The sequence below is a fragment of the Haliotis rufescens genome, unplaced genomic scaffold, assembly GCF_023055435.1.
Source record: "Haliotis rufescens isolate VD_foot unplaced genomic scaffold, xgHalRufe1.0.p SCAF_15, whole genome shotgun sequence".
Classification (NCBI taxonomy): domain Eukaryota; kingdom Metazoa; phylum Mollusca; class Gastropoda; order Lepetellida; family Haliotidae; genus Haliotis; species Haliotis rufescens.
Genome location: NW_025963835.1, coordinates 17,536,162 through 17,560,719, shown reverse-complemented (window position 1 = coordinate 17,560,719; position 24,558 = coordinate 17,536,162). Strand labels below are relative to the sequence as shown.

At 40.8% G+C, this 24,558-nt stretch overlaps 1 protein-coding gene across 1 annotated transcript; it reads right to left on the bottom strand.

Annotated features, from left to right (window-relative positions):
- Positions 1 to 7,670: 7,670 nt before the first annotated feature.
- Positions 7,671 to 17,226, bottom strand: LOC124138739 (serine/threonine-protein phosphatase 6 regulatory ankyrin repeat subunit B-like). Its single transcript, XM_048395837.1, has 5 exons — positions 17,031 to 17,226; positions 13,544 to 13,721; positions 13,152 to 13,238; positions 12,267 to 12,437; positions 7,671 to 12,205 (listed from the first exon to the last, which is right to left on the bottom strand). Exons 2-5 carry the CDS (start codon positions 13,677 to 13,679, stop codon positions 9,000 to 9,002), a joined length of 3,600 nt encoding a protein of 1,199 aa, XP_048251794.1. The 5' UTR covers positions 13,680 to 13,721; positions 17,031 to 17,226; the 3' UTR covers positions 7,671 to 8,999.
- Between the last annotated feature and the right edge of the window lie 7,332 nt (positions 17,227 to 24,558).

Genomic DNA, 24,558 nt, shown 5'->3' with positions numbered 1-24,558 from the left:
TTCACCTCTTGTTATAGCTGCAATAAGTATTGTGCTTTCGTCCATGTTTACTTTATGTAGATTATCAATATCAAAATCGTCATCTGCCGAAACTTCATTTAAAGATTTAAAAAAGCTGAATAATGCTTCACTATCCGGTAGGTTTTCATCGCCAGACTGCCTTTGCTTAAGAAGTTTCCAAAATGAACGGGGGTCAATTCTATCAACATTATATACTTTGTCTTGAAGTTTTTTAAAATGCATATTTGACAATTTATGAATGCAGTTTTTCTAACTATTACTTGCATTAACTAGTCGTTGTTTATTTGGGACTGTTTGACTACGTTTGAAATATCTCTTGGCCTCAGTATTTTCAACAGGCGATTCTTCATTGTTTACCAAGCCAAATTTTAGTGCGCTTGTGGGGTGTTGATTTTCTCTTACTCTTTTTAACAAATCCGAACACTTTGGCAGCAGTACGAAGAAGCACATCACTTATTTTGTCATTTACGTTTGTTATAACATCAGTTAGCTTACAATAATCAGCACAAAGTAGCTTAGATTCAATGGATTGTATAACCTCTTTGTCAATAGAGTCGACATATTCAGGAGCAAGCGTCCTATTCCATTTTCTAAGGCGGGGGCTTGTGTCGTTCTCTGGTCACAACGTTTGGGCTGTAACAGGCTTATCGAAGTTTTTTGTTAGTGTTACAGTGATAGGTGAGTGGATATCTGAGACCAATGGTTCCAAATCCAGGACCTCGAAATCTTCTATTGTTGGGAAAACATTAGCGCTCGCTACAGCATAATCAACCAAGCTTACTCCTTTACATGTAACTTTGCCAACGTCTTTGTCATGTCCAACTCGGCCATTAACAATGTATATATTGTTTGTTTTTACATAAATCAACTAGCTTATAACCATGTGAGGTTGGCATCCCAACATCCTGACTTGATCTTTCTAACAATACATTATCATATTTTAATCTTTCAACATCATTCATATGGTCAACAAAATCGTTGGGGAATATATCTTCGTTGATAGAGCTTGAGTTAGTTGTAATAAAATCTGACAAAGTACGTGTCCTTGCATTGAAGTCACCAAATAGTGAGTGAGTGAGTGAGTAAGATTTAACGTCACATCGGCAATATTGCAGCCATATCGTGACGAGAGAAAATGTGACTTTCATAACATATATGTAAACTGTATAAAATTCCGTCGACGAAGGACAGTAAAACAACTAGATTATCACAGATTATATGTTTAAAACTAGTACAGAACCATAAAATATAACAATTCATAACATTACAATAGATAAAATTGGGCTATATATCACCAGCAACTAAAGTGAGGACACCATACTGAGGACCATGGGGACTTACAGTACCTTTGCTACCTGCATGGACCCCAGCAGGATTTAAACCATCCCTTTAGTCACTGGCGACCGTTGACAGGGTTTAGCCGGAGATTTAAAACCAACAAATATGCTACGATTAAAACACTGGCAGATATAAAATTACTTTGATTTATGTGGGCTTACATATCCTCTTAGGGGGACAATAATTTTACGCTACTTCAACCCCCTTCGAGGATATAGCCACTAACAATCTCCGTTAAGTATCATATACTACCAATTTATAAAATATATATCTTTGTACATCAAAATTTATTAATTAATTCTATTTCCTTTAAAAAACCGATAATTAAATGAGCATGTACTTGATTAAAAAGATCCTTCATAGATGACACTTTGACATATTTATCCCTTGTGATGGAAAAATCAATGCAGTCAAGCAGGACATGCTTGACCGTGATTCTTTCATCACAAGGGACACAAAACGGAGGATCCTCACCTTTTAATATATACTCATGTGTATATCTACTGTGGCCAATACGACATCGGCGCATTATGACCTCCTCAAATCTGGACTGACAGCCCAAGTAGGTGTAACCAATATTTGGTTTGATTTCATGTAATTTATTGATACCTACTTGGGTGTCCCACTTCTTTTGCATCAGATCTCGTATATATGATCCAATCACGGGCCTGTAATCAGTGTATGGAACAAGAAGTGGTGTCACAGATTCGTTGAGAGCTGCTTTTGCAGCAGCATCGGCCATGGTGTTACCAACAATTCCGACATGGCTGGGTAACCAACAAAAAACGATGTCGTATTGGCCAGTAGCTAGAGAATTATACAATTCAATAATTTCGATTAAAAGTGGATGTTGATGTGACATGCTATGAATAGCCTGCAGGCACGAAAGAGAATCAGAAAATATAATAAACCTCTGATATTTGGACTGTTTACTAATATATTTGAGAGCTACTAGAATGGCATTGGCTTCTGCTGTGAAAATAGAACAGTTATCAGGTAATCTGGATGAGATAGTCTTGGATCCAATGACAGTGGCACTGGCAACGGTGTCACCATCCTTGGATCCATCTGTAAAGATTGATTTGTAAGTATCATATGAGTTTCTTAATTCATTATATTGTTGTTGATAAACCAGCTGGTTTGTTTCAGATTTCTTTTGTTTAGTTAAGGTTAGGTCCACCTCTGGTTTCACTAGCTGCCATGGCGGAGAAGACAAAAGCTGAGTAGGGGCTATAGTGTCAAGATTTATTTTAGCAGCAGAAATATGGTATTGTAATCTTATTCCAAGTGGTGGAAGAAGAGATGATTTTTTGTTATAGAGATTTTCGTAAAGTGGATTAAAAACACAGTCATATGCTGGATTCGAGTTATTAGAATATAATTTAGAGATATATTGTAAAGACAATTTTATGCGACGGTGTTTTAGGGATGGCTCATCAGCCTCCACATACAGACTATATATTGGTGAAGTCCTGAAGGCACCAAGGCAAAGCCTCAGACCTTGATGATGAATTGTATCCAATAATTTTAAATTACTTTTACAGGCTCCACCATAAATGATGGAGCCATAATCCAGTTTAGATCGGATAAGGGCTCTGTAAAGTTGGAGGAGGGTTTTCTGATCCCTTCCCCACTTGGAATTTGAAACAACTTTCAGCAAGTCAAGTGCTTTCAGACATTTATTTTTCAAATACTTTATATGCGGTAAGAAGGTCAAATGGTGATCGAAAATGATGCCCAAAAACTTGGCCTCCTTTACAACTTTAATAGGATTGCCAGCTAAAACTAGTTCAGGGTCTTTGTGAGGTTTGTATTTTCTGCAAAAGTGAATGCAGTTTGTTTTAGATTTTGAAAATTTAAAACCATTTTCTAATGCCCATTTATGAATTTTATTTAGACATAATTGCAGTTGCCTTTCGACAGTATTCATATTTTTACCACAGCATGAAATATTAAAATCATCAACAAACAGTGATCCATCAATGGAATCGCTTAACACCTTTGAAAGGCTATTAATTTTAATACTAAATAAAGTGACAGACAAAATACTGCCTTGTGGGACACCCTGATCCTGATGATAATGGTCAGACAGGGTAGAACCCACGCGGACTTGAAATTGCCTGTCGGTTAAAAACTCAGATATGAATTGTGGCAAACGGCCACGTAATCCAAAATCGTGTAAATCTTTTAAAATACCATGTTTCCATGCAGTGTCGTATGCTTTTTCGAGATCGAAAAAGATAGACACTGCATGTTGTTTATTTATTATTGCATTTTTAACAAATGATTCTAATCGAACCAAATGATCGATGGTACTTCTGTTTTTCCGGAAACCACATTGTATGTTAGTAATGAGATTGTTGGTTTCTAAGTACCAAACTAATCGATTATTAATCATGCGTTCCATGGTTTTGCAGACGCAGCTTGTTAGTGATATCGGTCGATAATTTGAAGGGTCTGTATGATCTCGCCCAGGTTTGGGTATTGGAATAACTACAGCATCGCGCCATGAAGGAGGAAATGTCCCAGACGTCCAAATGTGATCAAAAATAGTCAATAATGTTACTAAAGATGATTCTGGTAAGTGTTTCAGGAGTTGATAATGAATGTTATCAGCTCCGGCAGCCGTATCATGGGCTTGTTCAAGTGCCGTATGGAGTTCATTAATAGAGAAAAGTTCATTATAATCTTCCCCGTTATCTGAATTGAAATTAATAGTTTTCATTTCTTGCTGTTTTTGATATTTTTGGAATGTAGGATCATAGTTAGTTGAGGAAGAATGTTTAGCCAAAGTTTCACCAAGTTTGTTTGCAATATCAGATTTATCAGTGAGTAGTACATCCCCATTTTGGAGATGGCGGATGCTGGATTTGGAACCCTTACCTTTAATTTTCTGAATCATGTTCCAAACTTTAGACATTGGAGTACGTGAATTGATTTTTGAAACATAAGTTTGCCACGATTGGCGTTTATTTTGCTTAAAAGTACGTCGTGCTTTAGCATTTAACATTTTAAATTTATTCAAATTACGGACCATTGGATGGTGACGGAAATAATGTTCAGCCTTTTTCCGTGCCTTCCTAGCTTGCTTGCAGTCATTGTTAAACCATGGTTTACGGATGTGTGGATTTGCAGAGGACTTCGGAATACATTCATCAGCAATTTTGAGAAGCTCATCAGAGAAGAGTTGAATAGGATCAGGAGCGTTGATAAACAAATTAGGCGTTAATTTGTTGGAGGACAGTAATTCAAACAAAGGCCAGTTTGCTTTAGTAAAGTTCCATCGTGATGATGGCTGAATATCAGAAGGGTTAACCGTTTTCAGAATGGTTGGAAAGTGGTCACTTCCACAGAGGTCATCATGGACTGACCACTCAAATTCATTCAACAGATCAGAGTCTGTAATCGACAAATCGAGGGAAGAGTATGTACCTGTACCAGGATGTAAATATGTCCTGGAGTCATCATTATAAAGACATAAAGCATTGTTGGAAATAAAATCTTCTATACTCTTCCCTTTACTGCTGGTATGATCACTACCCCATAATGGATTATGTCCATTCAAATCACCCATTATGATACAAGGTTTAGGCAGTTGGTCATATAGTGCTTGGAGATCAGTTTGCTGAATAGACGAAGATGGAGGGATATATAGAGAACACAAAGTAAAAACAATGTGTAAAGTTATTCGGACAGCAATGGCTTGGAGAGGAGTATCAAGAGGAACAGTACTGTGGATGATACCCTGCCTCACCAACACTGAAGAACCTCCAGTGGCCTTAGCCCCTGGGGGGGGAAAGAAATGATAAGAACTATACTGTCTGATGTCGGTGTGATCGGTGTTTTTCAAGTAGGTTTCTTGAAGACAAAGAGCTGATGGTTTAAAATCTTGTAGTAAAAGATGTAGATCATTATAATTATGTCGAAGTCCTCTGCAATTCCATTGAATGATGTGACTTGAGCAGCTCATGGCGGCTCAACTGGGGATCTTGAGCGGGAGGTACGTCCACTCTCATGGACTGGTTGTGTGGGAGTGACGTCCATCTCCAGAGGCTCAAACGGATTATGAACCTCTACAGTGGTTGTCACAGGAGAAGGCACCTCCAAGTGTTGGAGTGTTTTGGCCTTTCTCCTCATTTGCTTTTTCGCTTTATTTGATAAATGGGCATTGCCCTGACGTGTTTCAGCTACAGCTACATTTGGTTCAGTAGGTGGGGTGTGAATGGTCTCAGTTTGGGTGGCAGATGATGATATCTGTGGGAGTTCCTTAGATATATGAATGGAGTCCTCAAGTGTAATGATATCATCTTTTAACCAGGAGATAGAAGTCTGGCAGTGTGTGGATACCGTAGTTACCTTGGGAAGTTGCACTGGGGAAGAGACAGCAGCTGAATAACTTTTAGTAGAAGGTGTTTGAGATGGAAGTAGTAACGTTTTAGCTTCAGTGTAGGATATGTTGTTAGTATGTTTGATTCTTAAAATTTTTGTTTCCCGATCAAAAGCAGGACAGGATTTTGATGAGGATAGGTGCTCCCCGTTGCAGTTGGCACACCTGATCTCATTTGTGCATTCTGAACTCTCGTGAGTTTCACTGCAACGGAAACACCTGGCCTTGTTAGTGCAAGTTTTGGCCCCGTGACCGAATTTTTGACACTTGTAACATCGGAGTGGATTTGGAACATAAACCTCCACTCCGATGTTAAAGTAACCAGCTTTTATGAACTTTGGAAGAGTTGTCACAGAAAAAGTAAAAAGGTAGGTTTGGGTATTGACAATGGTTCCATCTTGAGTTTTTCTCGTAAACCGCTTAACTGCGGTGACACCTTGATTTTTAAGTTCGTCTGCTATCTCTCCTTCTGTCATGTCTGACAGACAGCGAGCTCGATCACGAACGATGCCCCTACTTGAGTTCAGCGTCTTGTACGCTGAGACAACAACCTGTGTGTTTACAAACTGCTGAAGATCAAGCAGATTGACAGATTGTTGTCTCCGTGCACATTCTACTAGGATGGATCCACCACGGAGACGTGTTACATTTTTAACCTCACCACAGGCACTTTGTATGCCCTTTGAGATCGCAAACGGGTTGAGTTTTAAAGGACTTTCATCAACAGTTGAAATCACTAAGAATCTTGGCCAAGATTCAGGAAATATTTGAGATAATTCTTCATCAGATGATGAAGAAAGGTGCCTTCTTTTGTTTGCTTTAGATGAACCAGTAGATGTATTGGTAGCCATGGTATAATAAGAATATTCAGCACCCCTGCTCCCTACCCGCCATCGAGTGTCAACGAGGACGATGTTGCAGTGGAAGCCAGCCTGCAACATCAGGGTTACAGGGATGTTATACTCCAGAAAAAGAGACATGGATAGCTGTTGTTAATAAAAGGAGAAATGTCAGGCTGGTTCGGCCCATGGCATTTTCCTATAAAAACACAGAATTCAGAGGTCTATATCACCAGATTGGCCCATGAGCCACCGCCTTCTGGCATAGGACTCTAGGCAAAATTTTAAATGTACATAATCAAGGTCAACAGATATCCTGTTCAAAAATGGTCTGAGATGACATTTGTAAATAATCAAGCATTCCATGCACAGGGCATGGCGTGACCAGCCGATTGATAGAATCGGGCCCATTCTACCACCCGTCTAGGTGAAGTAAGGGTCAAAGTGGTGTGTTGGGCAAAAGGAACACTTGTTCCTGGCTCCAATGCCCTCAACCACCAGAATCCCGTCCTCCACCGACACAGGGGCGCAACCCACGGCAAACAGGTTGCCCACTTTGGTCGCCTCTTACGACCAGCAATGGGGTGCTGTGGAAATATTCTACCCCGGTTCCACACGGGGGAAGAGCTATTAGCGTTACCCAGCACTCACCACGAGGAGGTTGCTCTTCACGAGTGCCAAGTCACCAAATATAAAGATACTATTGTGGCAATCTACTGATAATTTACCCCAATCAGCCCAAATCCCATTGTTTATATTACTGGCTTCATCCTTTATTTATGTTACTGACTTCACTGATGATTGTCATCACTACCCTTGTATATACATAACAGGCTTCTCTACTCCAGTATAACAATATCTATCTGTATATCACTTGCTTGATAACGATGTTAGAACCTACACCGAAACGTCGCTCTTAATTGTAATAAAGAAGTTGTTTATCCATAAATTCTTTTCCTTACTTAGTACTCCAACTTCTTAATGCCTATCAATGAAGAAATCAGTAAGTGACAGATCTGACCCCTCTGATAGAAGAAAATTATATACATCAACATGTTGTTTCACTGCTGCCAACATAACTGGTGTCAAGTTAAACGTTCCTTTTTTATTGATGTCAAATGTTTTCAAGGATAAGAGCTTTTTCACAATACGCATGCTACCTCCTTCATATGCCAACATCAAACAATCATCGTTGTTATCATCATTAAGGGACAGATCAGCACCCTCTGATATAAGAAGATTGAAAACATCAATCTGTCCTCTCTTTGCTGCCAACATTACTGGTGTCTGGTTAAACTATCCTCTCCTATTGATGTCAAATGTTTTACAGGATAAGAGGAGTTTCACAATAGACATTCTATCTCCCTCACATGCCCACATCAGACAATGTTTGTTCATCAAATCAGTTAGTGACAGATCGGCATCCTCTGATACAAGAAGATTATAAACATCAACATGTCCTCTGTGCTGCCAACATAACTGGCATCTTATTGAACCATTGTCTCGCATTGATGTCAAATGATTTCAAGGACAAGAGATGTTTCACAATAGGCATGCTACCTCCCATACAAGCCAGCATCAGACAATCATGTTTGTAATCATCAGTGAGCGGATCAGTAAGGGACAACTTCCGGAAGAACTTGACTTGTACCATCTGTTCTCGTGTTGACTTGTGTTGTCATGTGTTTGTGACAGGTTCCACCCTTGGAGCAGATTACACTCGCCTTTTCGAGAACACCTGGTATCATCACTATTTGAGAGTGATTCATCAACAAAAGCTCTTGATATAGTCGGAATCGTGCAATCGACTCAGCTTTTAGCTATTGAATATGGAAAGGGTTTTGGTGCTTTTATTGTCATTATCTTCTAAGACAATCATCTTGAGACCGTATTTGTCTGGATAGTTATCCCCGCATGGTTTTCCTTGTCTCAAATGAGGCTAAACAAAGCTGGGCAGTGAGACAGTTAGGATGACTCAATCATTACCGTAGATTTTTAAGAGAAGAGCCAATCTCGTGGAGCTCCTGTGTGTGCACAAGAGAACAGTGGGCAGGCGCAGAACAAACTAGTTATCAATATGTTCTATCCATAATGATTCTTAATGTGAGACTGTATGTAACGGGCCTCTGTAGCATATATGTATTGAAGATGGCAGCTTGCTAATTACACAGTAATTACTATAGACAATACTTTTTCTTCTCTACAGTTATACAGAGTTGCCAAATGGGGACAAGTGATGCAGAAAGTCACGGATCGGCCCCCTCTGATTCAAGAAGATTATACACATCAACATGTCCTTCCGATGCTGCCAACATAACTGGTGTCCGGTTTAACCATGTATTCATTTTCTTCGGAGATGTAGCGTCATTTACTTAACTTGGAAAGACAACGTCCACTTTAATACATCAGTTTAGTTATACAGAGTAGTCATGGGGGATATGTATTGCAGTAAGTGTCAGATCTGCACCCTCTGATACAAGAAGATCACGAACATCAACATGTCCCATCTCTGCTGCAAATATAACCGGTGTCTTTCTTAACCATCCCCTCCTGTTGATGTCAAATGTTTTCAAGGACAACAGGTGTTTCACAATAAGCATGTTCCCTCTCTTACATGCCAACATCAGACAATCATTGTTGTTATCATCAGTAAGTGACAGATCAGCCCCCTCTGATACAAGAAGATTGCTTACATCAACATGTCCTTTCGCTGCTGCCAACATAACTGGTGTCTGGTTAGACCTTCCTCTCCTATTGATGTCAAATGTTTTCAAGGATAATAGGTATTTCACAAGAGGCATGTTACCGCCCTCACAAGCCAACATCAGACAATCATTGTTGTACTCATCAGTAAGTGACAGATCAGCCCCCTCTGATACAAGAAGGTTGCTTACGTCAACATGTCCCCTCTCTGCTGCCAACATAACTGGTGTCTGGTTAGACCTTCCTCTCCTGTTGATGTCAAACGTTTTCAAGGACAAGAGGTGTTTCACAATAGGCATGCTACCCCCCTCACAAGCCAACATCAGACAATCTTTGCCCAGCGCATCAGTAAGTTGCAGATTAGCCCCCTCTGATACAAGAAGATTATATACATCTAAATGTCCACTGTATGCTGCCGACATAACTGGTGTCTGATTGAACCAGCCTGTCCTATTGATGTCAAATGTTTTCAAGGACAAGAGGTGTTTCACAATAGGTAGGCTACCTCTCTCACAAGCCAACTTCAGACAATCATTTTTCTCCTTATCAGTAAGTGACAGATCAGCCCCCTCTGATACAAGAAGATTATATAAATCTAAATGTCCTCTCATTGCTGCCAACATAACTGGTGTCTTGGTAAATTTTCCTTTCCTATTGATGTCAAATGTTTTCAAGGACAAAAGGTGTTTCACAATAGGCATGCTACCTCCCTCACATGCCAACATCAAACAATCTTTGTTCATAAAATCAGCACCCTCTGATACAAGAAGATTATAAACATCTACATGTCCTCTCTGAGCTGCCAACATAACTGGTGTCTTGTTGCACCATTGTCTTGCATTGATGTCAAATGTTTTCAAGGACAAGAGGTGTTTCACTATAGGCATGCTACCTCCCATACAAGCCAACATCAGACAATCATGTTTGTAATCATCAGTGAGCGACAGATCAGCCGCCTCTGACACAAGAAGATTATAAACATCTGAGTGTCCTCTCTCTGCTGCCAACAAAACTGGTGTCTTGTTTAACCCTTCTCTCTTATTGATGTCAAACAGTTTCAAGGGCAAGAGGTGTTTCACAATAGGCATGCTGCCTCCCATGCATGCCAACATCAGACAATCATTGTTGTTACCATCAGTATGTGACAGATCAGCACCCTCTGATACAAGCAGGTTATAGACATCAGAATGTCCATTTAGTGCTGCAATCATCGCCGGTGTCTGCCCGAGCCATCCTTTAGTATTGATATCAGTTGTTTTCAGAGAAATCAAATATTTCACTGTAGATGGGGGTCCACTTTCACAAACCAAATGAAGACAGTTTCTACCTTTGTTGTCGGTGAGACTGAGATTTCCTCCTTGCCGCACAAGTTCTTTCAGAACTTCATTCTGACCTGACAAACAACACAACATGGCAGCTGTCAGGCCTTTCTCGGCAAATACATTCATCAAATCAGGACAAAGCTTAACAATAGCTATACTGACATCTTTGCTCCCCGATTTACAAGCGTGGTGAAGACAAGTATATCCTTTCTTGTCAGTAAGTAAAACGTCTGCTTTCAAGTTTAACAATACGTTGAACACATCCAAATGACCTGACTCTGCAGCAAACATCAGCAGGGTTCTATCTCCCTTTCTCCAGTTGACATCGAACATATGACCTTCCTGAAGCATATCTATAATATCTTCAAGGTGTCTGAGCTTATGCCATAGCACACAGGCAAATAAACCATCATAGAGGTAGTTTCTATTCTCCACTGAAAGAACTTGGATGTTTTCCCTTCTACCAAGTATTTCCAATGACTGGGTAAAAAGTATATCATTATCTGACAGTATCACATAATAAAAGAAACATTCTCCAGAATCATTGTCTTTCTTTGTAAAAATGTGTTGCAAGTGATCAGCCAGTTCTTGTTGAAGTAAGGAGGCAAATCGGGCGTCCCTCAAAAGAGGATGGGTGAGTGTCCATCTGAAACATCCTTGTTGTATGCCTTCCACCAGCCTGGTCAGTACTATTGGGAATAGTCGAGACGTGATGTAGATCATATTTGTGACATCATAGGTGATTGTTGGCAGTTGTTGGTCGTGCTTACCCTGTCTTACTCTTTCATACAAAAACTTCATAGAGCAATGCTTTAACAACAACACAGGATTGATATTACCAAGGGCACATGCTGCCGCATCATAGATGGATGGATGTGAGAAGGAAGCTACATTATTCTCCACTCTACAGTAGGAGCCAATGAAATTTCTGATTTCGTTACCAATGTCCGTTGGAGTACACAATGGCACCACCTCCTTTACAGCACGAAACAGGGCGGTGTGGGCTCCTCCAATTCCTAGTTGAAAGGAAACAAGGTCCAGTTTCCCACCACACAGGATGAGAAGAATAAGAGCAAATGATCTGCTACTCTGTTCTCTGACAATGTTGTCAAGGTCGCCTCTCAAGTAGGTCACAGGGTGCTGGAAAAAGTCTCGAGTCTTCATGTGGAAGACTGTGTTATCGACGTACAGTCTACAGGTCAATGGGAATCCAAACATGCTGTTTTGTATCTGTGTAATAGCTTTCATATCCTCCTGAGAAATGTCGAAATGTGAATTTCCCCTCATGAAGGATGTGAGAATGGATTCCTTTTCTTTTTCTGAAAGGCCTTTTTTTGTCAAATCAACGACAACTTGTGAACTGAAGAGGGTGCCTTTGAACTGATGCAGTCTTGAACATCCCTCATTCCAGTTGTTGGTTCGTGATGTGAAAAGAAAGTGAAGCTTGAATGTCTGTCCTGAAGTAGCTTTATCTGGTTGTGACACACTCAAGACACACACAGATTCAACCAGGGCGCTGAACACTTTGTGGATAGCTTCTAAACTTGACGGTAATGTAACAGAACCAAACAAAGACAACAAGCATATCATTGTTCCTTTTGATGATCAGGTTAACATCAAAGTGGTCAACGTTTTCTACGAACAATACGCTATGACTTTTCTCTAGATATGTATCACAAAGCATTAAAGCGATGCTGGTTTTCCCATCCCCTGGAGCTCCGTTGATGGCAATATGTCTGTTCTTTTTCAGCAACTCCTCTGCTACTTCTAGAGCATGGACGTGAATAAATTCCTTTTTCAGATTGTCTATCCTTGTTGTGAGGTTTTCTGAAAAGAAAGTTGCGGATTTAATTAAACTTCCCTTTTTTCTCACAATTTTGTATCATGCTGTCTGTAATTCTATTCTACTTATGAGGAATCAAATGAAGAAATAAAGAAGAACGTGTCTTGCTCGTGGGTTTCACAAAAGCTGTAAACTTCTAAGATTTACATCTCTATGGGCGTGTGTCCTAAATAAAGCTGACGTGTGGTATAACTTATTTAAATGTTTAAAGCAGTGTATATTTACTACTCTCTCTCACTTACTAACGGGAGTAGACAGGTCTTAAATGAACATATATCTTTATATTCTATACATTTCATGCATACGTATTGTTTTGCATCCTTTTTGTGTACATTTGAAAGAGACTTGTGAATGAAAAACTCTTTGTTCTGATTGTTCTGAGATCTTTTTGTAAAATCATTCTGAGGAGTCATCACAGTGCTACTGTTTGCCTTACGATAAGTGAAAATTCATGTATCAAACCATACATATTCTGTGAAGAAAGAGTATTAAAATCCATCTCATCAAGAAAAGAAAAGCGACTTGCTGTACTGATATCAAACACCAGGAAGCCTGCGATAGCGTACAGACATTCTTGATATGACACTGTGATGACAAGTGTTTGTAGAAGAAGAAAAATGATACATTACAAATATATAGTACTTATTGCCAGTGCACACTACTTCTGCAGTTATCATTGAGAGTACTAACGTTCTTACCCTGTGAGAGACAACCCCTGTGTGCCAGATCCCCAACAGAAACATTAGAGGCATTAGAGATGTTAGTCTGGGACACTGGACACTGATCTGGAACACAGAAACCATTCCTTCCCGGTTACAAACACAGCTGACATTGTTGGAAATATGAGAGCAAATGCAAATGTAATAATAGCACGTTCAGAAAGTCATATTCCTACAAATATTACTTTTAATTTTCAGTTGCCCTAAAACTACACACGAAAATGTAGTTTATTTAGATGTGCCATGTCACAAGTGCAGAGTTTACTACCAGCGAGATTACAATACAACGCACACTGTTGTACGCACACAATCAAAAAGATGATTAATAACTTGTTTTTAAACCTGTTGTGTCATGACAAACAAGAACTTACAATAGTTCTGTTGTGTGGAAGATGTAGAAGTGGGGTGTCGCCCCTGTTGTGGGCCTCTATCTATTTCGTCTAAAACTTCAGTCAGAAGTAGACCAACATCACGATCAGTTTGGTCTTGGTCTTGCAATGGTTCCATCCTCCCGCCTGGAGAGCCTTCCGTGATTAACTTAGTTCCTTCCTGGGAGATAAAAAACAACGTTTTTGTAAAAAAAGAGCAAAATGACTGACGAATTAACATGTTTACTAATATTCTGTAATACCACAGATACCGGTCTCACTGGCGTAACTTAAGTCGGAGAAGAGCCCTATTTAAACAGTTTCCGCTTGTGGTGTAAAATACCCAAAATACCACTTTGTGATAACTTTGTTTCATGGGCAGATCATTAACTGTGGCCTTTGTTACCACCGTACAAAACGATTCCAAGGTGTGAAGGTATTATTTGGTGTCCCCCGCCTTGATATTTCCGGAATGTTGCATAAAGTGGCATACAACCATACTCACTCACTCACTCACTCACTCACTCACTCACTCACTCACAATTTACCTGCAACATATTCGCTCCAGTTCACGTTATCTCACAAGAACATTCTCTTGAAGAATACGTCATTGTGTTTTTTTAAAAGGTTTGTTTTTAATTGTTTTATTTACCAGAAAACGGCAATGCCACAGTATGTTACATTTACAAGGTATGAGTGTGGTAGTTTCTGACAGACAATGTATGATCTATCCATAAAACATTATTTTCATACTAAAGTACTTAAGGATTGACAGCATATTTGTTTCAAGTCTTTGAGGAATGAATAGAAATACTCGTGTGCTAACTGTATGAATCCATAGCAGATTCTTACAAATATCTTCACATTGATTATTTGATTCATACTTCAGTTAACAGAAAAACAGACACAGAGTCAATCCTATTTATTAAATTTTACAAAAACATCTAAAGAAATCATGTAAATCCAAACACAGAGACACATAGCAGGATGTCACTCGAGATTCATATCAACCTTTTAAATCACTATTCAAAAAGTAATGATGCTACAAAAAACAAACGTTGTTTAATCCCTTCACAAAGACAAGTAATTATCATCAGGTTGATAAACGTTCTTACTTCACGAGAAATGACAGTAGAGAGGGCTATACAGGAGACGTCTACACACATGACAGAGACCTACGCCTTATCTGCACATGCGCAGGAGCTACTTTCATTAGAACCATCCGTTATGACAAATTAACATGATGTGTGTCTCATACGATAGACAAGTAGGTCAGATATAAACATCGGACTTCGATCAAACCATGTGGGGTGTCGTTGATACAAGTGGTCACATATCAGCACAGTGAGGCCTCTTACAGACCGATAAACGTGTGGCTGTCCGAGACAGTTGATAAACAGCTTCATATCGCTAGTGTCAGGGGAAGGTGGTGCAATATCCACCGAGTTAGGAGAACAAGTTAACTTAAGAACTGTATAATTAGAATATATGATGTCTCTCTTTTCATCTATCTGCTTTTGTTTTGATAATCAGTGTAGGTAATCAAAATCAGTGTTCCAGGAAAGAAAGTACAACTCCCAACTACTGACTGATGACGAGTCGAGGAACAATTATTGACTTTAAATCTTGGCATATCTATGATCAAATTCCGGTGTAATGTGGAATATCACAGCGGGTAAGGCGAACACGTTCAGTCCTAGGTCAGTCAGCTAAATACCGTGCTCGTTGTCCCAGTTATTACACGTGGTCTGTCAGCTACATAGCCTGCTCGTTGTCCCAGTTATTACACGTGGTCTGTCAGCTACATACCCAGCTCGTTGTCCCAGTTATTACACGTGGTCTGTCAGCTACATACCCAGCTCGTTGTCCCAGTTATTACCCGTGGTCTGTCAGCTACATACCCTGCTCGTTGTCCCAGTTATTACCCGTGGTCTGTCAGCTACATACCCTGCTCGTTGTCCCAGTTATTACCCGTGGTCTGTCAGCTACATACCCTGCTCGTTGTCCCAGTTATTACCCGTGGTCTGTCAGCTACATAGCCTGCTCGTTGTCCCAGTTATTACCCGTGGTCTGTCAGCTACATAGCCTGCTCGTTGTCCCAGTTATTACCCGTGGTCTGTCAGCTACATACCCTGCTCGTTGTCCCAGTTATTACCCGTGGTCTGTCAGCTACATACCCTGCTCGCTGACCCAGTTATTACCCGTGGTCTGTCAGCTACATACCCTGCTCGCTGTCCCAGTTATTACCCGTGGTCTGTCAGCTACATACCCTGCTCGCTGACCCAGTTATTACCCGTGGTCTGTCAGCTACATACCCTGCTCGTTGTCCCAGTTATTACCCGTGGTCTGTCAGCTACATACCCTGCTCGTTGTCTCAGTTATTACCCGTGGTCTGTCAGCTACATAGCCTGCTCGCTGACCCAGTTATTACCCGTGGTCTGTCAGCTACATACCCTGCTGACCCAGTTATTACCCGTAGTCTGTCAGCTACATACCCTGCTCGTTGTCTCAGTCATTACACGTGGTCTGTCAGCTACATACCCAGCTCGTTGTCCCAGTTATTACCCGTGGTCTGTCAGCTACATACCCTGCTCGTTGTCCCAGTTATTACACGTGGTCTGTCAGCTACATACCCTGCTCGTTGTCCCAGTTATTACACGTGGTCTGTCAGCTACATACCCTGCTCGTTGTCCCAGTCATTACACGTGGTCTGTCAGCTACATACCCTGCTCGTTGTCCCAGTTATTACACGTGGTCTGTCAGCTACATACCCTGTTCGTTGTCCCAGTAATTACCCGTGGTCTGTCAGCTACATACCCTGCTCGTTGTCCCAGTTATTACACGTGGTCTGTCAGCTACATACCCAGCTCGTTGTCCCAGTTATTACACGTGGTCTGTCAGCTACATACCCTGCTCGTTGTCCCAGTTATTACACGTGGTCTGTCAGCTACATACCCTGCTCGTTGTCCCAGTTATTACACGTGGTCTGTCAGCTACATACCCTGCTCGTTGTCCAAGTTATTACACGTGGTCTGTCAGCTACATACCCTGCTCGTTGTCCCAGTTATTACACGTGGTCTGTCAGCTACATAGCCAGCTTGTTGTCCCAGTTACTACCCTGCTCGTTGTCCCAGTTAGTACACGTGGTCTGTCAGCTACATAGCCAGCTCGTTGTCCCAGTTATCACACGTGGTCTGTCAGCTACATAGCCAGCTTGTTGCCCCAGTTATTACCCTGCTCGTTGTCCCAGTTATTACCCGTGGACTGTCATCTACAGAGCCTGCTCGTTGTCCCAGTTATTACCCGTGGTCTGTCAGTAGGTAGTTGTTAAACAACAAACAAACCTACTGCTGGAATAGTGCCGGGGATGTCGCTAAACAAAAAAACAAACAAGCATACAAGCATAAAGCTGGAATAGCACCTAAGTGTGGCCTTCAACAACAACACGCCACTCACCTAGTGATGTTACTCCAGCATAAATTGTCCTCACCTTCTGTGTTATACAAACTTGAACCTTTGACTGTCTACAGGAGTGGGGCGTATACTGAACTCCGGCCCTGTACACGCGTCATACACATGCGCACTACTTGGTTTCCGTTTGGAGCATCACAAGATCTGTATGAGATATGGACATGTGTGTGATAACATGAAGTATATGTAGGTTACAACGGGTATTTCGCTTGCTGTGTTTGACTAGTGTGGCGATAGCGTTAAACATGTATTCACTCACAGACGTCGTCAACTCTGTATATGCGGAAAACATAAACGAATTGTATTTCACATAATTAATTGGAACAACTGTTTGTCGTGTTGAAGATCTTTCGTGCATTTATTTCAAAGTTCTCTTATTAAACTTGTTTGTGTTTCTGACAGTGACTTAATAAACTTCATATCGGCAATATTTCAGCCATAAAGCCATAGGAACAATTTATGCAATCATACAAAACATGCACAATATAACACAGAGGTAAATAAAACAAATTCTTAATATAAATAATATTCTGTGTTAAATGTGTGTCAAGGCACGTTTGGGCGTTCATAAATATTTACCACGGATGTTAAACATTATTGCAGACATTTTGACCTTTGATCGATTTCATGTCTGACGCATCTCCTTCAGCTTTACTTGATTGTTTTCTCCGCGTCCAGTGGCTTCCTACGTAAGTTTTATGGTTTGTTTTAAATCATTTAATAATATGACAGTGTATTTCACTATGCTTATGCGGAAAACTCCACTTGATGAAAAGAAAACATGAAACAATCAACGACATCTTTGTTTTTTTAGTGCTGCTTAATTCAGCCAGGAGACAATCGAGGGACAGCCATTCCCAACATCCTGAGACATGTACTTTTAGCTTAATTGACATAATCAGTATGTGTGATTTATCGGTAACTGGACCGTAGTATGTTGTCAGTGACGAATTAGCTTGGCATCATCTAAAATACTTAAACTAAGGGCTCAGTCACACATTCAGGATTTTTACTGCCGTCTTTGATAGGACCATTCCTAAGGGTTCAGTCACACATTCAGGATTTTTAATGCCGTCTTTGATAGGACCTAGGGTTCAGTCACACATTCAGGATTTATACTGCTGACCTTGATAGGACCATTCCTAAGGGCTCAGTCACATATTCAGGATTTTTACTGCTGTCCTTGATAGGACCATTCCTAAGGGTTCAGTCACACATTCAGGATTTTTACTGCTGTCCTTGATAGGACAATTCCTAAGGGTTCAGTCACACATTCAGGATTTTTACTGCCGTCTTTGATAGGACCATTCCTAAGGGCTCAGTCACACATTCAGGATTTATACTGCTGTCCTTGATAGGACAATTCCTAAGGGTTCAGTCACACATTCAGGATTTTTACTGCCGTCATTGATAGGACCATTCCTAAGGGTTAAGTCACACATTCATGATTTTTACTGCTGTCCTTGATAGGACCATTCCTAAGGGTTCAGTCACACATTCAGGATTTTTACTGCTGTCCTTGATATGACCATTCCTAAGGGTTCAGTCACATATTCAGGATTTTTACTGCTGTCCTTGATAGGACCATTCCTGAGGGCTCATTCACACATTCAGGATTTTTACTGCTGTCCTTGATAGGACCATTCCTAAGGGTTCAGTCACATATTCAGGATTTTTACTGCTGTCCTTGATAGGACCATTCCTGAGGGCTCATTCAAACATTCAGGATTTATACTGCTGTCCTTAATAGGACCATTCCTAAGGGTTCAGTCACATATTCAGGATTTTTACTGCTGTCCTTGATAGGACCATTCCTGAGGGCTCATTCACACATTCAGGATTTTTACTGCTGTCCCTGATAGGACCATTCCTGAGGGCTCAGTCACACATTCAGGATTTTTACTGCTGTCCTTGATAGGACCATTCCTAAGGGTTCAGTCACACATTCAGGATTTTTACTGCCGTCCTTGATAGGACCGTTCCCGATTTAAATCTGTCAAATGTCTGGTCAAGATCCTATGATTCGTGGCGGGAAATTCACAAATTTGTAAGAACATTTATTTAATCACGACAACAATCACATATTTTTCAGGAAGCGTCCCGATTCAGTCGTTTGAAGCCGAATTCGTCCTGATTCTCCAGTTCTCAATCCGAAACTGATCCCATTTGTATCTTCCGCATGGCAAAAAACGACCGAATCTGTCCCGACAGCTTCACGATTCTCCCGCATGCGATCCAACAGAGATCAGAGAGTGACCGGATAGTGAACCGACAAAGACGGTTCGCATTCGGCAAGATCTGAACGCAATCTGGACTCAATCAACAAATTACGGCAATGAACAATTTCTCAAAATGATGCCCCTTCATCACGACAGCGTCCCGATCCACAGGACACCGTCCAGACAACACAGGACATTGTTACGATTTTGATCCGATACAGCAGAATCTGTCACGACATAGTCACGATTGTAATCCGACTAGACAAAATCGGTTGAGTTTCCCGAATGTTACGGGACGTACCATACTGTCGGGAGTGCTTGGCCGACCTCTCTGGACCTTTCCCGATTCATAGGACTCTGTTACGACCGTATACGACTGCGTTCAGCCAATGATAGGACACCAAGATCATTGAGGCTTGTAATCACACTTTTTCACTTTTCGTGTCGCAGCGCTGTCTGATCTCAAACGGGAGCCATAAACGGCACTCTGTAAACGCAGCCTAAAGCAATGACAGCAATGCCACTGTTCTAATTGCCATAGCTTAACAAAGCCCCACATGTGCGTCAGTCGTAACTCTAAGATTGCTTCATGAAACTGGGACCAGGTCATTTCAACAGCTAACTTTAGTACTTTACAGCCTTTGTTATAAGATACAAATGCATTAAATAAACATAGTAAATTCTTACACAATGAAGGTTCCAAATGGCGGCTACCTTCTCGATATCTTCGATGCTGTGTTTGCTGTTTCAGTGAAGAGATACGGTTTGGGAATCGATACAGTTGGTAACATTTAGATGTCGTATTTCCCTCCTACAACGGTCCTTTCCTCCGTCCCTCAGCCACTTCACCCCCTACCCCCTGTAGCTACCCCCTGTCGCCAGATAGAATCCAGTCTTGTAGCTGCCTCGCCCAAGATTAACTTCAGAGAGTGCCGATTCTTCCCCCTAAGTCTGAATATATTTGTTATTTCTTTATCTTCAGTATTTTCTTAAAAAGATGATTTTGGCTTGTAATGTCTGATATCGAGCCATGTGGCCATCCTATCCCATCGCGTTTTCTCTCTGGTACTGTGCACCCCCTGCCCCCTCCCCCTCCCACACCCCCCCCACCACCACACACACACCCCCCCCCACCACCACACACACATACCACTTCCCCAAATACTTCCCAGCAGGATTTCGAGTTGTCAAATTGTGACACCTTATACATCGTTATGATCTGACATTCCCACACTTCGTTCATTAACAGTTGACTACTTTCACAATTCTCCCCATGAATTTAAAATTGGAGATTCGTCTTTTAGTCCGGGGCATTTCTCAGGCAGAGATACGTGTATAGCTGTAGAATGGCGCTTTGCGAAACGAACAGTCTCGTTTGACGAGTTAAAAGAGAAATGTACAGTTCATAACGAAACATTTTCAAGAGAATAACAAACGGCAAGAAGCGATATTAACTCTATAAATGACCATCTGTAATTATTTGGCCTTTCCAATGTGGAACTACCGCAAAAAGGAATTCAACAGTTTGTGAACGGCTCGACCCTGATAAAGAGTAGACAATTTGCAGGGAGGTAACTCTTGAAAACAATAGTTCCGTGAAAGTCTTATGATCACTGCAGTGAAATATCACTTTACGCAACTTCTTTCACACTGAAGTATATAATAAATGCTAACTGCCAACGCCCGTGAGGTTTAGCATCGAACTATCCATATGGCTTAATCAAAGTATAGTCATGTTCTCAGCATGTTTTGTCCTGTTGCAAATCACTCCAGATTCTAAGGATATGCTGCAGTATGGTGTTAGCCAGTATTATGATCTAGATGTAGCCAGTATAATATCTACATATGACCAGTATCAAGTCTTTATATCATATATGACCAGTATCTTGCATGCAGGTAGCAAGTATTTTGTGTACATATGGCCAGTATCAAGTCTACATATACCCAGTATCAAGTCTACATATGACCAGTATCAAGTCTACATGTGACCAGTATCAAGTCTACATATACCCAGTATCAAGTCTACATGTGACCAGTATCAAGTCTACATATACCCAGTATCAAGTCTACATGTGACCAGTATCAAGTTTACATGTGACCAGTATCAAGTCTACATATGACCAGTATCAAGTCTACATGTGACCAGTATCAAGTCTACATATACCCAGTATCAAGTCTACATATATCCAGTATCAAGTTTACATGTGACCAGTATCAAGTCTACATATACCCAGTATCAAGTCTACATGTGACCAGTATCAAGTCTACATGTGACCAGTATCAAGTCTACATATACCCAGTATCAAGTCTACATATACCCAGTATCAAGTCTACATGTGACCAGTATCAAGTCTACATATGACCAGTATCAAGTCTACATGTGACCAGTATCAAGTCTACATATACCCAGTATCAAGTCTACATATGACCAGTATCAAGTCTACATGTGACCTGTATCAAGTCTACATATACCCAGTATCAAGTCTACATGTGACCAGTATCAAGTCTACATATGACTAGTATCAAGTCTACATATATCCAGTATCAAGTCTACATGCGACCAGTATCAAGTCTACATATACCCAGTATCAAGTCTACATGTGACCAGTATCAAGTCTACATATACCCAGTATCAAGTCTACATATGACCAGTATCAAGTCTACATATACCCAGTATCAAGTCTACATGTGACCTGTATCAAGTCTACATATACCCAGTATCAAGTCTACATGTGACCAGTATCAAGTCTACATATACCCAGTATCAAGTCTACATGTGACCAGTTTCAAGTCTACATGTGACCAGTATCAAGTCTACATATACCCAGTATCAAGTCTGCATGTGACCAGTATCAAGTCTACATGTGACCAGTATCAAGTCTACATATACCCAGTATCAAGTCTACATATGACCAGTATCAAGTCTACATGTGACCAGTATCAAGTCTACATGTGACCAGTATCAAGTCTACATGTGACCAGTATCAAGTCTACATATACCCAGTATCAAGTCTACATGTGACCAGTATCAAGTCTACATGTGACCAGTATCAAGTCTACATATACCCAGTATCAAGTCTGCATGTGACCAGTATCAAGTCTACATGTGACCAGTATCAAGTCTACATATACCCAGTATCAAGTCTACATATGACCAGTATCAAGTCTACATGTGACCAGTATCAAGTCTACATGTGACCAGTATCAAGTCTACATGTGACCAGTATCAAGTCTACATATACCCAGTATCAAGTCTACATGTGACCAGTATCAAGTCTACATGTGACCAGTATCAAGTCTACATATACCCAGTATCAAGTCTACATGTGACCAGTATCAAGTCTACATGTGACCAGTATCAAGTCTACATATACCCAGTATCAAGTCTGCATGTGACCAGTATCAAGTCTACATGTGACCAGTATCAAGTCTACATATACCCAGTATCAAGTCTACATATGACCAGTATCAAGTCTACATGTGACCAGTATCAAGTCTACATGTGACCAGTATCAAGTCTACATATACCCAGTATCAAGTCTACATGTGACCAGTATCAAGTCTACATGTGACCAGTATCAAGTCTACATATACCCAGTATCAAGTCTACATGTGACCAGTATCAAGTCTACATGTGACCAGTATCAAGTCTACATGTGACCAGTATCAAGTCTACATGTGACCAGTATCAAGTCTACATGTGACCAGTATCAAGTGTCGTAATGTGACAATATTCAGTCTACATGGCTGTGGATAGAGACGTCTCTTTCTCTCCAGATATGACTGTAACCAGAAAGTGTTACGCGATACGTCTTGCCTCTTCACCCATGATTTCCATCAGTGGTAGACTTCGGGCCGATGCCTTTCATTTACTCGTTGAAAAACCTACTGTTATCCGGCCTACGATTGGTAGACATCATCCGGCCTGGTAGTCATCATTACACAACTGGTCGAGTACCACATGTTGACGTTTGTGTTTCAGATTCAGACAGATTTGGTGACCGTCTCCATGGCCTAGTGGATCGAGCGTCTACCTGTCAGTGTACTTTGTCTGAGTGGGGTACGCACGCACGGACACACGCACGCACGCACGCACCAAAGGACACTCAGGACAAAATACTGAAATTTTCACGAGGCTGATATTACCACTTTTACAATGCAGCTCTACTCAAAACTAGTGAAGGTTAAAGAAAACGTGATCTATGATTTGAGTAAATAAACGAATGAAGGAAGGAAGGATTGGAGGAAGGCGTGAGCAAATGTGTTTAACGTGTGTTAATAAAATAACCATTCAAATTATGAAATCATTCTTGTCAACAATTACGTGAGTTCACCGACAATCTTTTTCCGGGTCAAGGCCACGTGGCAACAGTTGTATTGACGTCGTGCTGGACAGCAGGCAGCAATGGCACAGTGGGTCATGGACTGTTGCCAAGCCAGCGTCAAATCCACCAACAGAATTAAAGAACAGGTAAGTTTCAACCATGTACCTTTATTAAACACGTGTAATAAATACATTGTATCATTAAAGTGCTTCAAGCCGTTATAAATCTGAAGGTTATATAAAACACAATAATAACAGCTGCCTGTAAATTAAGAATGTTTATTCACGATGTCGGAGTATGACGATACACCAGTGCAGCCAGACGAACGTGCCCTCGCTTGTACATACAGCCAAATTTGTGGATATTTAAAGAAAATCAAACTATACATTTATTCATTGTCATGGATGTAAAATCAGGAGGATACACTTTATGATTGAACATGACATTATCTCAATAAAGTAGAACTGCATGTGCTTAATCATTGTCAGAAAAAGAAGCTATGATCTTGATGCGCATTTGTACGCAAATTTTAACCAGCAGGCGCCGCAGGAAATGTGGGCCGCAATCGTCCGTGTTCAGCCTCTTCCTGATTTAGCACCTGAACTAGAAATAAAGGCGACCAGTGAGACCGCTTCCTCTGTTCTGTCCCTTTTATTCAGATCTATAAAGGTTCAGAGTGACAAAACACTCTCCGCAAGGCTGTATGAAAAGAGGGCAGACTTCAACTTTCCAATAACTTTACCTTTTTTGTCGAGCAATATTCCTACAGCTCAATCCCATTAATCATGTACAAACGAGCTCTCTCTATCAAAATGTCAAACAGTGTTGTTTGGTCAAGTTTACATCACCAAGAAATCTCAGAAATCCCCACGTCAACAGTCTGCACCCTTTGTGATCAGCCTCCCCTACTTTGGAATAGTTAGCCACAAAATCCAGACACTCTTAAAGAAACAGACCAACATTGATGTAGTTTTCAAGAGAAGTCATCCCATTCAGAACACAA